Raw genomic sequence first — 16179 nt, 5'->3', positions numbered from 1 at the left:
TAACTTCATTTTGCTTCATATCTTCTCGTTTATAAGCTACAGGGTTCCCTGAATTCTCGGAGGGGAAAGTCTACACTAGATTTTGGGAGAGGCAATATATCATGGGCCCTGAGCAGCCCTACATGTTCCTCCTGCTGGGTATGCCAAGAAAGCAAGGTCTTAACGACTCTCTACCTGGCCATTTCTCAGGCACGTGTTTACAGCAAGGAAATATACAAGGCAGTGTCTCCTGGAACAAAGAGCATGCTTGCTTTCCATGCACTGTAAAAGCAATGGTCCCCCAAGCAGTGTTGCCTTCCTGTAATGCAGTCCTGTGCTGGAACCCATCTAGGCCAGTGGTTATCAACCTTCCTAATGCCGCGACCCTTTAAATACAGTTCCTCATGTTGTGGTGACCCCCAACCATAAAATTATTTTCGTTGCTACTTCATAACTGTAATTTTGCTACTCTTATGAATCATAAATATCTGTGTTTCCCGATGGTCTTAGGCGACCCCTGTGAAAGGGTTGTTCGACCCCCAAAGGGGTCACGATCCACAGGTTGAGAACCGCTGATCTAGGCCTACCTGTTACCCTCTTGTGGGGAGTCAGGGGGTGTGGGTGGGGCAGGCAAGAGTAAACTGCTTAATGTGAAGTCCAGCTAATGCTTTTGTCATGAGTAATAAAGTTTTTTGTCTAATACCCAGGAGTCTCAGGTCTTCTGTCAGCATCCATATTATCTTTTAAGTGGGGTAAAACTCCAAACCCTTCACAGTATGGGACAGATATGTAAAATAAGTTTTTTTCTGAGAGTACAAATTTGTTTTTAATTGTTAAACATCACCCAAAGATATTTTTTCCATTGATCCTTAAAGTGGAAGGGGGAGAAAAAGAAGGGGATGGAGAGAGAAAGAGAAACATCGATGTGAGACACACATTGGTTGGTTATTCCTGCACTTGCCCTGACAGGGGCTGGAGATCGAACCTGCAACCCAGGTACATGCCCTTGGCCGGAATCCAACCTGCAACCCAAAAGCGTACAAGGGATGACACTTTAACCCCTGAGCAATGCCAGCCAGGGCAGAGAGTAAGTACAATCTTGATTATTTTGCAAATGTTCCTGAAGAGATGCATTAAACACTTATTGAGGGCACTGTGCTTGGTATAAGTTACAGTGGTCGGCAAACTGCGGTTCGCGAGCCACATGCGACTCTTTGGCCCCTTGAGTGTGGCTCTTCCACAAAATACCACAGCCTGGGCGAGTCTATTTTGAAGAAGTGGCGTTAGAAGAAGTTTAAGTTTAAAAAATTTGGCTCTCAAAAGAAATTTCAATCATTGTACTGTTGATATTTGGCTCTGTTGACTAATGAGTTTGCTGACCACTGGTATAAGAGACACAGAAATGAATGAGTCTCTCCCTTGTAGGGGCACATTCTCCAGTAGGAAAGAGTCAGCCTAATTCCTCTGTCTCACATTCCAATCAAATTCACTAGCATGTCCTAGAGACCCTACCTTCATAATATACCCAGCGTTGGGTCATTTCTCAACCACCAGTTTCTCTAACCACTGAGACTGCTTCCTAACTGGTTTCCTTGCTTCTGCCCTTGAACCACTTTAGAGCATTAGAGTCACCTGGGGAATTGAAGAAGGACTGATACCCGGGCCCCATCCCAAATGAATGATTCAGGGCCCTGGCATTGGTACTTTTAAAAGCTCCCCAGGACATTCTAATGTGCAGCTGAGAGTGAGACCCACTGCTGCTGACAATGAAAAGATATGAAGGATTTTAAGCAAACCGTGACATCATCAAATGCACTACTCAACCTATACAGCTGTAGGTGGTGTCTCAGTTTCTTGTTGTTGTTGTTTTTTTGAAATGTGCATTGAAAAGGGTAAGATCAGGGGGAGCAGGGTGAAGTTACCTGGCTACAAAATAATCTAACCAAGAGCTGACTAAAAGCTAGAAAAGAAGTCCGTCCAGAGTGGCTCAGTTGGCTGGACATTGTCCTGTGCGCTGAAAGGTTGTCAGTTCAATTCCTTTTTAGGGCACATACCTGGGTTGCGGGTTCGATCTCCAGTTGGGGAATGTACAGAAGGCAACTGGTTGATGTTTCTCTCTCACATCAATGTTTCTCCCCCTCTCTCCCCATCTCTCTCTCTAAACATGTCCTCATGTGAGGATTAAAAGCCAGAAGTGAAGTAGTGGCAGTGGGGATAGAAAAGAAGGAACTGGACTACATGGAAGTAAAACCAATAGGACTAAAATAACTATTGGTGAAGAGAGTGGCTTCTGGCTTCCCTCTCAAAGTTATGGTGAATTTAAAGAGGTTTGGGAGTGAAAACAATTCAGTTTTAGATTAAACCACTTAAGGTACTTATTAGATAGTTCCAGGTGATCATTGACTATGGTTCTGAAACTTGGGAAAGAGCTGGGTGGAAGAACAAAATTGAAGGTAGTGCATCCTTTGTTGGGCTGCAACCCAAAAGCATACAAGGGATGACGCTTTAACCCCTGAGCAATGCCAGCCAGGGCAGAGAGTAAGTACAATTTAAAGATTTGAATATAAGAAACTATGGGAGGAGTAGCAAACTTTCAATGATCTAATTTCATAAAAATATATCTTATAAAATATAGATGCATACTTTTTGTGCTCTGAATTTTCATTTAACATTTCAGTTAGAACTCAACTAAGTGCTGGAGCAATGGGTTCCAACCCTTATTCTGTTACAGGATATGTATATGTATATGACCTCAGACACTTTAGAACAGCCTTGGGCAAACTACGGCCCGTGGGCCGGATCCGGCTGTTCTATCCGGTTCTCTTGCTCTCCCCTCCGCTCCTTTACTTTGAATTTATATTAGTTCACACAAACACTCCATCCATGCTTTTGTTCCGGCCCTCCGGTCCAGTTTAAGAACCCATTGTGGCCCCCGAGTCAAAAAGTTTGCCCACCCCTGCTTTAGAATCACTTTCCTCACCCACACAGAGTATGGGGATGCATGAGACTTGGTTGGAAGTTTGTAAGGAGGACATTCAAGAAAAGGGAAGTGTGTGGAAGGCCACCCACCCTGTTTATCGGAATTCCAACTTAGGGGAGTACCGAAGGTGGTACCGCTAATTATTCCTTGATCTTTCCAAACAAGTCTGTGCATGTGCAGACCTCTGGGTGTTTACTGGAATCCTTATGCTTCATCTTTGGGTGTCCTTGCTTAAAGAACACTACAAACACATGTGCCTTCCCAATATTACTTACACTGCTGACTGTATCTAAAAGATAAACTTTATCTCAAATTGCTGCTACAATAAAAGCCTAATGAGGCAGGCAATTGAGGCTGCCTGGTTCCTGTAGCCAGGCAGTCCCTTAGCCCTCTCTTTCACGGCACATGTGTTGGAGTAATCCATTCATTGTTACCCAGGGTCTGCTGGTCAGCCCCGGCAACAGAGGACTCAATGTTGCTTACAAGCTTACACACATATTTATACGTATTACTATAGTGCACATGCTTGCCATTTTTAATGGCTCTGGTAGTCTAAGGGGCTTTATCTTATAGTGAAAGATAGAGCCATGAGAATATCAGAAAGTACATTTGTAGGCACATATGCAAGTGCATTGGTATCATAAGATACAGTCAAATAATAAAATCTAATAGCCTTAAAGTTTTAAAGACCAAGTAAAAAGTTTAGCAAAAAATCCCTAGTATTTAGATTTGCATAAAACAGATCATCAGAATTCAAATTTAGATCAGATACATGCCTTAAGGAATGATGGGATGTTTCGGTAATCCAAGTGATGGAAGATGGCAGCTTGTACTTGGATGGGGGCGATATGAAGGAGATGGCAGGCCAGTGAGGCTCAAAGCCTGTACAAGTGCCTTGTGCATTGTACCTGGTTGTGTTGTATTTTGTGTCTTTAAATCAATGCAGGAGAGAGAGAACTACATAACCAGACACCCGGAGAAGAGAGACCATGGGGAAACAAACAGCCTGCAGCCCTAACCGGTTTGGCTCAGTGGATAGAGCGTCGACCTACGGACTGAAAGGTCCCAGGTTCGATTCCGGTCAAGGGCATGTACCTTGGTTGCAGGCACTTCCCCAGTAGGAGGTGTGCAGGAGGCAGCTGATCGATGTTTCTCTCCCATCAATGTTTCTAACTCTCTATCCCTCTCCCTTCCTCTCTATAAAAAATCATAAAATATATTTAAAAAAAAAAGAAAAAAGAAACAGCCTGCATATGAAAGAAAAGCAGGCATCACCAGAAAAGGAAGTAAACAAAATGGAGGCAAACAACCTGTCAGAGAAAGAATTCAGAGAAATGGTCATAAGGTGGCTGAAAAGAATGGAAGACAAATTCGACAATATGTGTAAGAATCAAGAGGAAATGAAGAAGAACCAAGAAGAAATGAAAAATGACATTGCTGCTGTAAAGAAATCAATAGAAAGCATCAAGAGTAGACTAGAAGAAGCACAGGACCGCATGAGTGAGCTAGAAGACAAGGTAGGAAAAAATACCCAAGTAGAGCAGCTTCTAGAAAAAAAATTAAAAAGCAGAGGAGAGCCTAAGGGAACTTTGGGACAACACGAAACAAAACAACATCTGCATAATAGGGGTGCCAGAAGGAGAGGAAACTGAGCAAGGATTAGAAAACCTGTTTGAGGAAATAATGACAGAAAACTTCCCTGATATAGGGAAGAAAAATCCCAAACAAATCCAAGAAGCTCACAGAGTCCCAAGCAAAATGAACCCCAAAAGACCGACGCCAAGGCACATTATAATTAAATTGGCAAACACCAACAACAAAGTAAGAATCTTAAACGTGGCCAGAGAGAGACAGAAAGTTACCTACAAAGGAACCCCCATCAGACTAGCAACTGATTTCTCAACAGAAACTCATCAGGCCCGAAGGGAATGGAATGAAATATACAAAGTCAAGCAAAGGAAGGGTCTGAATCCAAGAATACTGTACCCAGCAAGGCTATCAATCAAAATTGAAGGTGAAATCAGGAGCTTCACAGACAAAAAAGGACTAAGGGAATTTATTACCACCAAACCAGCAATGCAAGAAATGCTAAAGGGTCTGCTGTAAAAAAAAAAGAAATAGGAAGCGAAGAAGGAACACAGGGGTAAAGAATAAAAATGGCGACACGTAAGTACCTATCAATAATAACTTTAAATGTAAATGAATTAAATGCCACAATCAAAAGACATAGGGTAACGGATTGGATAAGAAAACAAGACCCATATATCTGCTGTCTACAAGAAACCCACCTCAGAAAAAAAGACACACTGAGGGTGAAGGGATGGAAAAAGATTTTTTCAGGCGAATGGAAATGAAAAAAAACGCTGGGGTAGCAATACTTATATCTGACAAATTAGACCTCAAAGTGAAAGACATAACAAGAGATAAGGAAGGCCACTTCATAATACTAAAGGGAGCAACACAACAAGAAGAAATAACTCTGGTAAACATATATGCACCCAATACAGGAGCACCCAAATACATAAAAAAACTCCTGGAGGATATCAAGGGAGAGATTGACAGCAATACAATCATAGTAGGAGACTTTAATACCCCACTATCACCATTGGACAAATCCTCTAAACAAAAAATCAGCAAAGAAACATCAATCCTAAATGACTCACTAGACCAGATGGAATTAATTGACATCTACAGAACATTTCACCCCAAAGCCACAGAATATACATTCTTCTTAAGTGTACATGGGTCATTTTCAAAGACAGACCATATGTTGGGTCATAGGCAAAGTCTCTTCAAATTCAAGAAGATAGAAATCATATCAAGCATCTTCTCAGATCACAGTGGCATAAAACTGGAAATCAACTACAACAAAAACAATCCAAAAAAACCAAACACATGGAGACTAACCAGCATGCTATTAAACAATGACTGGGTTACCAGAGAGATCAAGGAAGAAATAAAAAACATCATGGCAACAAATGACAATGAAAACACAACAATCCAAAATCTATGGGACACAATGAAAGCAGTCTTGAGAGGGAAGTTCATAGCTCTACAAGCCTACTGCAAAAAAACAATAAACAATGGTAATAAATTACCTAACCCTACAACTCAAAGAGTTAGAAAGAGAGCAAAAAGAAAAGCCCAGTGTAAGCAGAAGGAAGGAAATAATAAAGATCAGAGTGGAGATAAACAACAGAGAGACCAAACAAACAAACAAACAAACAAAAAACACCCAATACAAAAGATCAACAAAACCAAGAGCTGGTTCTTTGAAAGGATAAACAAGATTGATGAACCTCTAGCCAGGCTCACCAAGAAGCAAAGAGAGAGGACCCAAATAAACAAAATCAGAAATGAAAGAGGAGAAATAACAACAGACCCCACAGAAATACAAAGGATTGTTAAAAAATACTATGAACAACTCTATTCCAACAAACTGGACAACCTGGAGGAAATGGACATATTCCTAGAAAAATACAATCTCCCAAAACTCAATCAGGAAGAATCTAAACATCTCAACAGGCCAATAACTATGGAAGAAATTGAAGCAGTCATCAAAAAGTTTCCAGCAAACAAAAGCCCGGGGCCAGACGGCTTCACAGGGGAGTTTTACCAAACATTCAAGGAAGAACTAAAACCTATCCTCCTCAGACTATTCCAAAAAATTCAAGAGGAAGGAACACTTCCAAGCTCCCTCTATGAAGCCAGCATCACCCTAATACCAAAACCAGATAAAGACAACACAATGAAAAAGAATTACAGGCCAATATCCATCATGAACATAGATGCCAAAATCCTCAACAAAATTCTAGCAAATCGGATCCAGCAGTACATCAGAAAGATCATACACCATGACCAAATAGGATTTATCCCAGGAATGCAAGGATGGTACAATATCCACAAATCAATATACATGATACATCACATAAACAAATTGAGAGATAAAAATCACATAGTCATAATCAATTGATGCAGAAAAAACATTTGACAAAATCCAACACCCTTTCTTGATAAAAACTCTCAGCAAAGTGGGAAGAGAAGAATTCTATCTCAACATAATAAAAGCCATATATGATAAACCCACAGCCAACATCATACTCAATGGGCAAAAACTAAAACCCTTTCTCCTAAGAATAGGAACAAGACAGGGATGCCCACTCTCACCACTCCTGTTTGACATAGTACTGGAAGTATTAGCCATTATAATTAGACAAGAAGAAGAAATAAAAGGCATCCAAATTGGAAAAGAAGAAGTAAAACTGTCCTTATTTGGATGACATGATATTGTACATAAAAAACCCGAAAGACTCCATCAAAAAACTAATAGACTTAATCAATGAATTTGGCAATGTAGCAGGATACAAAATTAACGCCAAGAAATCTATGGCATTTCTGTACACCAATAGTGAACTTACAGAAAGAGAGACTAAAAAAGCAATCCCATTTACCACTGCACCAAAAAAAAAATTAAGATACCTAGGAATAAACTTAACTAAGGAGGTAAAAGACCTATACACAGAAAACTACAGGACACTGAAAAAAGAGATTGAGGAAGACGTAAACAGATGGAAGAACATACCATGTTCATGGATTGGTAGAATCAACATCATTAAAATGTCCATACTATCCAAAGCAATCTATAGATTCAATGCACTCTCCATTAAAATACCAACAGCATATTTCACAGACCTAGAAAGAACTCTCCAAAAATTCATCTGGAATAAAAAAAGACCCCGAATAGCCACAGCAATCCTGAGAAAGAAGAACAAAGTAGGTGGGATCTCAATACCAGATTTCAAGCTGTATTACAAAGCCACTGTTCTCAAAACAGCCTGGTACTGGCACAAGAACAGACATATAAACCAATGGAATAGAATAGAGAACCCAGATATCGACCCAAACCACTATACGTAATTAATATTTGACAAAGGAGGCATTAACATACAATGGAGTCAAGACAGTCTCTTCAATAAATGGTGTTGGGAAAATTGGACAGATACATGCAAAAAAATGAAACTAGATCACCAACTTACACCATACACAAAAATAAACTCAAAATGGGTACAGGAATTAAACATAAGGGAAACCATAAAAATACTAGAGGAATCCACAGGCAGAGAAATCTCAGACATATGCCGAAGCAATTTCTTCACCAATACTGCTCCTAGGGCAATGGAAGCTAAAGAGAAAATAAACAAATGGGACTACATCAAAATAAAAAGCTTTTTCACAGCAAAAGAAACCATCAACAAAACAAGAAAGCCCACTGCATGGGAGAACATATTTGCAAATGTTACCACTGATAAAGGTTTAATCTTCAACATCTACAAGGAACTTATACAACTTAATAAAAGGAAGATAAATGATCCAATAAAAAAATGGGCAACAGATCCTAGCTGGTTTGGCTCAGTGGATAGAGCGTTGGCCTGTGGACTGAAGGGTCCCAGGTTCGATTCTGGTCAAGGACATGTACCTTGGTTGTGGGCACATCCCCAGTAGGGGGTGTGCAGGAGACAGCTGATCGATGTTTCTAACTCTCTCTCCCTCTCCCTTCCTCTCTGTAAAAAATCAATAAAATATATTTAAAAAAAAAAATGGGCAACGGACCTAAATAGAATCTTTTTGAAAGAAGACAAAAGGAAGGCCAAGAGACATATGAAAACATGCTCAGAGTCACTAATTATCCGAGAGATGCAAATCAAAATGACAATGTGGTACCATCTCACACCTGTCAAAATGGCAATCAACAACAAATCAACAAACGACAAGTGCTGGCGTGGATGTGGAGAAAAAGGAACCCTCGTGCACTGCTGGTGGGAATGCAGACTGGTGCAGCCACTGTGGAGAACAGTATGGACTTTCCTCAAAAAACTAAAAATGGAGCTCCCATTTGACCCAGTAATCCCACTTCTAGGAATATATCCCAAGAAACTAGAAACACCAATCAGAAAGGATAATGCACCCCTATGTTCATAGCCGCACAATTCACCATAGCTAAGATTTGGAAACAGCCTAAATGCCCATCAGCAGATGAGTGGATTAGAAAACTGTGGTACATCTACACAATGGAATACTACGCTGCTATAAAAAAGGAATTCTTACCATTTGCAGCAGCATGGATGGACCTGGAGAGCATTATGTTAAGTGAAATAAGCCAGGCAATGAAAGAAAAATACCACATGATCTCACTCATTTATGGAAAATAAAGAACATAATAACCTGATGAATAAAAAGATAGATATAGAGGCAGTAAAGCACCGAACAGACTTTTACAGCGGGAAGGGTGGGGAGTGTAGGGAGTGAGGGAAATAGATCAACCAAAGGACTCGTATGCATGCATATAAGCACGCCAATGGACACAAGACACTGGGGGGGGGGGGTGGGATGAGGGCATGCGACAGGGGGTAGGGAGGCTGGGGGAAGGTCAATGGGAAACAAAAAGGAGATATATGTACTAATATATGTAATACTTTAAACAATAAAAAAAATTAAAAAAAAGGAATGGGAAAGAAGTGCAATTAGCTTTTAACAGTAAATTATCAAAATATGTTAACAGTTAAAACAGAACCTAGTAGGTGTCATACATTTAGTTGCTCTTAATTGCTTTAACCTGCTTGCCAGATTAACCTTCCTTCCTCTGTAAACTTTTCTAATGGCCTCTGCACAGATCTCTTGTAGTGAAGTTTTCTGCTTTCTAGTACACATAACACTTCTATTCTCTACAACTTAGTTGTATAATGCTTAGTTGTTTGCTCCTAGTTTGTCCCAGTATATAATTATATCTCATTACATAATTAGGTATTAGATAAGTAGAGTCATCTTTATGAAAACCAAGTCACACCCCAGTAGTAATGAGCATGCCTAGCACCCAGATCTTGATTTCTAAACAGATGTCTATTAAAAAGAGCCAGGAATCCCTGGAGAAATGGTCACAAATGGGGCATTGAAAGTGCAAGGTGAACCTGAGATATCTTCTGTCAGAAGGCAATTAAGTGCTCAAAGATGTGAGAGGGAATGTCTTCAGGACATAAGAGCTACCTGAAGGGTCAAACTGGCCAAATTTGGGATAATCTGAGCATCAGAAAAAATAATCACAATTTATCGTAATACATTGAACCATTTGTCAGCACTGTCAACTCCTTAATATGACAATTTGTAATTAAAGGAAAGGAATCGAGCATGACCCTGACTCAAGTGTAGCCCAGCTGATGAAGGTTCACTCTTATAGAATGTCAGTCAATAAATGTAGAAATAATAGAAAATCACCATTTTGCAAATCTTGATGAAATAACTGATTCAGGCAAGAATCATCGTTAGTGGATACCAAAACCACCAGGTGAAAGTTTGTGGCTACACAGGCTATCCATAATCTGCCAAGGTCTCAGTCCACAGATTAACTGCAACAGAAAACTATACATTTACATTGGGAAGATAAGGTGGTTATAATTGAGTGATCAAATTTTGCACCACTAATAGTGAGGCAACCAGATATTAATAAGACTTTTGATATAATGACATACATCTGTGAAGTGTTAATGTTAAAAATGTTTAACCTGAATACATCAAGCCTTTGGCCCTAATTGCTAATTTACAGAAACTACAGCAACAAGATAAGCAAAGCACAGATCTGTTGACTTGATAAACAATCTGGTTGTAAACAACAGTTAAATCCTGAATGTGAGATTCTACAACTGACCTGCTCCATTAAAAAAAGTCCTGGAAAAAAAATTAAAGTTGGGAGACTGTTTTATATAGATGAAACAAACATTACAATAAAATGTAGTGTGTGAAATTTGACTGAATAGGAAAAATTTAAACATGGATTAAGCATTAGGTATTAGGAAATTACTATTCATTTCTTGAGATATGTAATAGTATTGTGATTATAAAAAAGACTGTCCTTATTTTTTATGAGATGCATTCATAGGGGTGAAATGTCATGTCTTTTAAGTTATTTTCCAATTTTTCAGAAAAATATGGCAAAATGACAATTTTAAAATCTAAGCGGCAGATGTAATTTATTCCTCTAACTTTCAGTATATTTGAACGTCTTCATAATAAAAAGTTTTGGAAAATAAAAAACTTGTATTATATTTAGGCCAGACAACTGTAAAAGTGGGAAAAATACACCAAGATTTAGGATTCTCCACTATTATTATTCAATTATTTTATAAGGGCATCAATTGTTTCAGTGTATCAATGGAAGACCTTTATAAATGCATTATTTATGCAAAACACATAAAAGTAGGAAATACAAATTAATGCAAAGAAAGACTCTATGGACTATAATACTCCACACATTCCTTCCAGGAGAAAAATGGTGTGTAAGGTATAAAGTGGCAGTATAAAAATTGCATATGAAGTACAATGGTTATTTTTTAATCTAATCACTGGCATAAGCATTATTTGAGTATTATACAACCTGGAGATAATCTATAATTTGTGAAAGGCAATTCCATAACATCAGGGTAATGAATGACAGGCAAGGAAAAGCAACAACTTCTTGAAGAAAACACTCAACAAGAAAGCCTTGAAGATGTCTTTCCTTCTGCACGTTTTTGTAGGATGTATATATAGTCATGTCCAATGAAGCCACATGGGTCAACGCATGTTTAAATTGATATTTATGGTGCCAGAATTTGTATGTTTTTCCTCATCTAGCTCAGGAAAACTTCCTGTGCAAATATGTCTCATACTTTCTTAGGACATATTAACAATCCCCATTATTAATATCTTGGGATTCGGTTTCTTCATTTTTAAGTAGTTCTTAACTAACCAATGACCAGTATTTGTTAAATCTTTCATCTTTGTACAAAAAATCCTGCCAATTTCACTCCATCAGTTAAGTCTACCTTATTACTCATCTATTTATTTATTCATTAATTCAACTAACAGATATTGACCACCTGCTATACGCAAGGCACTGAAGAAACAAGAGCAACATGAAATCTCAGCTCTCAGAATATGGTCTAATATTTTGACAGTGGAATGCTGTGGATATTAAATGCAATAGTATTTTTACCTATTGCTATTTGCATTTCTGCCAGTTTTCCTTTTATATTGTTTAGGACTCTGACTCCATTACTACTGTTTAATGATTACTGCATCAATGATAGTTTCTGCATTAATGTTTTTTTCAATGAATTTCCCCCCTAAATTTGAAGAGTATACTTATCTATATGAAGGAAAATGAATTCCAATTATTCTTTAAAATCAATTTCATTTTTACTTTCTTACAAACAACAGGATGAATTTTGTTTTTTTATTCAATCAGTTTTTTCCCTAAGGTAAACCAAGTAACAGTTCATGTTAAGTTACCTATACATTCACTTTCCTCACTGTTGTCTTCATCTTGATTTTTTTCCTGACTCCACTTTCTGCACTGAACTCATCCATTTTCCATTACTTATTTTTCCTCACATTAGATTTTATTACTTCCTTGCTTTAGGATATGTAGTCAACTTTGGCAACCCATTTTAGGTTTCTTATGCTCATCCTATGATGTACTAGTTAAGGTCATGTCCTTACTTTAATCTTTCATCAGTTTAGAAAGCTTTTGGTTGCTTCATTTAGCAGTGAATTGCAGCAAAGTACTGCAGGAAGCCCTGAAATGATCCAATTTAAGAAGTTTGGGCCCTGAGCACAGTAGGCACTCAAAAAACATGTATTTCAAGGAAAGAAATGGACTTTCCACAGTAAAACATCACAGAGTACCCTTAAGCTATAAAATTAGGAGGCAGGTGAAAAAAAAATGGAACAGTATTCTTTTTTTTTTTCTTTCTACAGGATGACAGATGTTAAAACTTAGTGAAACTAAGGCTGTTTTAAAGATTAATTTAAGCTTGGGTGTTTTTTTGTCTAACTAAATTTAATTTGTACATGCCTAAGGGTTATATACACATTAGTTTCTCTATCCTATCATCTTTCACTAAGATTCTCTTTCTTTAATATTTAAGTATTTAAGGAAAGTATAATTAAACAGTGGTCACTTAGAAATCTTTAAGATACTTTAAAATTTCTCCCCAAAACATGGCAGTTATGGCATAATAAGAAAAGGGAAGTAAAAAGGGGGAAAGGGACCTTTTACATATTTAAGGCTTCAAAGTTGGGAAGAACTAAAAGCCTACTAAAACAGCTTTTCTATTATTGCAGGAATACTCTCTTCTGTGAAATCTCTGCTTGATGGAAGCTTTCACAAGTTACATTCACAAGGCCTTATTAAAAAGTACTTGAAATACAGTAAGAGTTGGTGAGTTACAGATTTCTGAATACTCTTACTTTCACAGGGTTTATTTCTGGAATAAATCAAGTAAAGGTTAAGAAGTGAAGGAAGGCCTGGCTGGCGTGGCTCAATGGTTGAGCATCAATCTACGAACCAGGTCACTGTTGGATTCCTGGTCCGGGAACATGCTTGGGTTTTGGGCTGGATACCCAGTAGGGGGCATGCAGGAGGCAGCCGATCGATGAAGTTTCTCTCTCATCGATGCTTCTATCTCCATCCCTCTCCCTCCTTCTCTCTCTAAAAAATCAACTAAAAAAAGAAGTGAAGTTTTCTTCTCAAATTTCACATTACATTTAAATAGATTATATCCACATTACCAATTGATACTTCTGCTCAGTGGTATCTAACATATATTGCACTTCTTTTGAATGTGTTAACACAGAGAGAGAGTACAAAATAAAATTTAAATGATTAAGTTGTAACACCTAAAGTCTTCATATCCATTAATTACGATGTTTGGCACCTGCATGAACACGCTGATGCTGAATAAGGTTTGTACTCTGAGTGAAGGTTTTACCACATATACGGCATGCATAGGGCTTCTCTCCTGTGTGAATTCTCTGGTGTTGAATAAGGCATGTTCTCTGGCTAAAATCTTTATCACATTCATTACATTTATAAGGTCTTTCTCCAGTATGAGTTCTATGATGTTGATTAAGTGATGAGGAATAAATAAAAGCTTTCCCACATTCATTACATTTATAGGGTTTCTCTCCAGTATGAATCCTTTGATGTTGAGTAAGATTTGCACCCTGTCTATATGCTTTCCCACATATATTGCATTTAAAGGGTTTTTCTCCATTATGAATCCTCTGATGTTGAGTAAGGTGTACACTCTGGCTGAATGCTTTCCCACACACAGTGCATTTATATGGTTTCTCTCCAGTATGTGTTCTATGATGTTGAGTAAGGTTTGCACTCTGGCTGAAGGCTTTCCCACATATTTTACATATATAGGCTTTCTCTCCAGTGTGAGTAGTTTGATGTTGAATAAGAGTTGAGGAATGAGCAAAGGCTTTTCCACATTCATTACATTTATAACACTTCTCTCCAGAATGAATTCTTTGATGTCGAATAAGGTAAGTACTCTGACTAAATACTTTCCAACACTCATTGCATTTATATGGTTTCTTTCCAGTATGTATTTTTTGATGTTGAAGAAGGTGTGTACTCTGACTGAAAGTTTTCCCACATTCGTTGCATATATAAGGTTTTTCTCCAGTATGAACTCTCTGATGATTAATCAGTGATGAACTGTGGCTGAAGGTTTTACCACACTCCAAGCATTTATATGGTTTCTCTCCAGTATGTGTCCTTTGATGTATAGTAAGGTGTGCACGCTGACTAAAGTCTTTCCCACAGTCATCACACTTATATGGTTTCTCTCCGGTATGAATTCTCTGATGTATAGTAAGGTGTGCTCGCTGGCTGAAGGCTTTACCACACTGGTGGCATTCATATGGTTTTTCTCCAGTATGCATTCTCTGATGTGCAATTAGGGATGAGAGGTGCCTAAACTCTTTCCCACATTCTTCACATTCATATGATTTCTCTTTGGTATGGGTACTTTGGTGTTTCACATAGGATGGGTATTTCCTAAACTTTTTCCCACACACATTACATTTATAAGGCTTTTCTCCAGGGTAAAATTTCCTGTGTACAATACCATATGAGATATGATTGAAGGTTGCCGTGTCTTCGTCATATGTATAAGTCTTATTATCTGAATGGGTATCAAACTGTATAATTAGGTTTGAATGTTTTTCAAAATGATTTCCATATATATCATATTTACTAAGATACTCTTCTGTAGGATCATCTTCTTGTGAAAAAACTGACTTCAAACTGAAATTTCTTTCACTAGTGGGAATTTTCATGAAGGTATCTGGTGCTTGCCTCTCTAATCTGTCACCATAGTCATAAGGTTCTTCCAATTTGATGGTCTGGGTTCCATCTGTTGTGAACCCAGCAATATTTTTAACTGGATTACAATCTTGGGCTTCTGTTTCCCATCCTGAAATAAAAAGAATATAAAAAGGAAACTGCCAAAATAGAAGCAATACAATGAATGTGAATAAAATGCTTAAAAAACCATGGCTCAGACAACCTCATATGATGGTCCTTAAAGCTTGGGAAAGGAGAATAAAAGGGCAGAAAAACAGAAGACAAAACTGAAAATGGAGAGGCTCCTCACTATTCAACATGGGCTTAGAAGTAAATAAAATAGGTTAGGTCAGGTGACAGAGCTAAGAGAAGTGAATACAGTGGAAAACACTGTGTAGGATAATTTGGGATGGCTTTAATTGTGTGATTATTTATAACTAGAGGCCCAGTGCATGGGCTTTGTGCACTGGTGGGGGGCGTGGCCTGCAGGGATCGGCCTGCTGTGGGAGCGCCCCTCATCCTGGTCAGCAGAGTGGCTGTGGACCCACTGGACCCTCCCTCTGAGCGGCTGTTCCCACTGTGCTGTGGAAGCAGCTGCTCATCCTGGTCAGCTGAGTGGTGCTCCCACTGTGGTAGCATACTGACCACCAGGGGGCAGCTCCTGCATTCAGTGTCTGCCCCCTGGTGGTGAGTGTGTGTCATAGCGACTGGTCATTCCACTGTTTGGTAGATTTGCACATTAGGGTTTTATTATATAGTATTATCTAATTTATATAATGAGTTCATAAAGTGGACATGCTATCATAACTCCTTCTAATCTACTCTGTACAATCTTACATATTATCAAAACAATTGCATGGCGCTTTTCATACTTAAATATGTCTACTAACTCTCCTACAGCCTAAAACAACAGCTCTCAAAAGTACAGTTCCCAGCCCTGGCCAGGTAGCTCAGTTGGTTGGAGCATTGTCCTAATACGCCAGGGCTGTGGGTTTGATCCCTGGTCAGGGTACATACAAGACTTAATCAATGAATGCATGAATGGATCCAA

At 38.5% G+C, this 16179-nt stretch overlaps 1 protein-coding gene across 3 annotated transcripts in view; it reads right to left on the bottom strand.

Annotated features, from left to right (window-relative positions):
• Positions 1-16179, bottom strand: part of ZNF287 (zinc finger protein 287) — a 58690-nt gene that overhangs the window by 26766 nt on the left and 15745 nt on the right. Inside the window, exon 6 of one of the 3 annotated variants that reach the window (XM_080678696.1) lies at positions 10767-15258. The exons of the other annotated variants lie outside the window; for them this stretch is intronic. Within the exon in view, the coding sequence (XP_080534822.1) occupies positions 13688-15258 (1571 nt within the window). The 3' untranslated portion in view covers positions 10767-13687. Of the gene's footprint in view, positions 1-10766; positions 15259-16179 lie in introns of those variants that run through there. 3 annotated transcript variants of the gene reach the window in all.

Source organism: Plecotus auritus (genome assembly GCF_963455305.1).
Source record: "Plecotus auritus genome assembly, chromosome: 7".
NCBI lineage: Eukaryota > Metazoa > Chordata > Mammalia > Chiroptera > Vespertilionidae > Plecotus > Plecotus auritus.
Note: the sequence above shows the minus strand (reverse complement) of the source record. Positions and strands in the feature narration are given on the sequence as shown.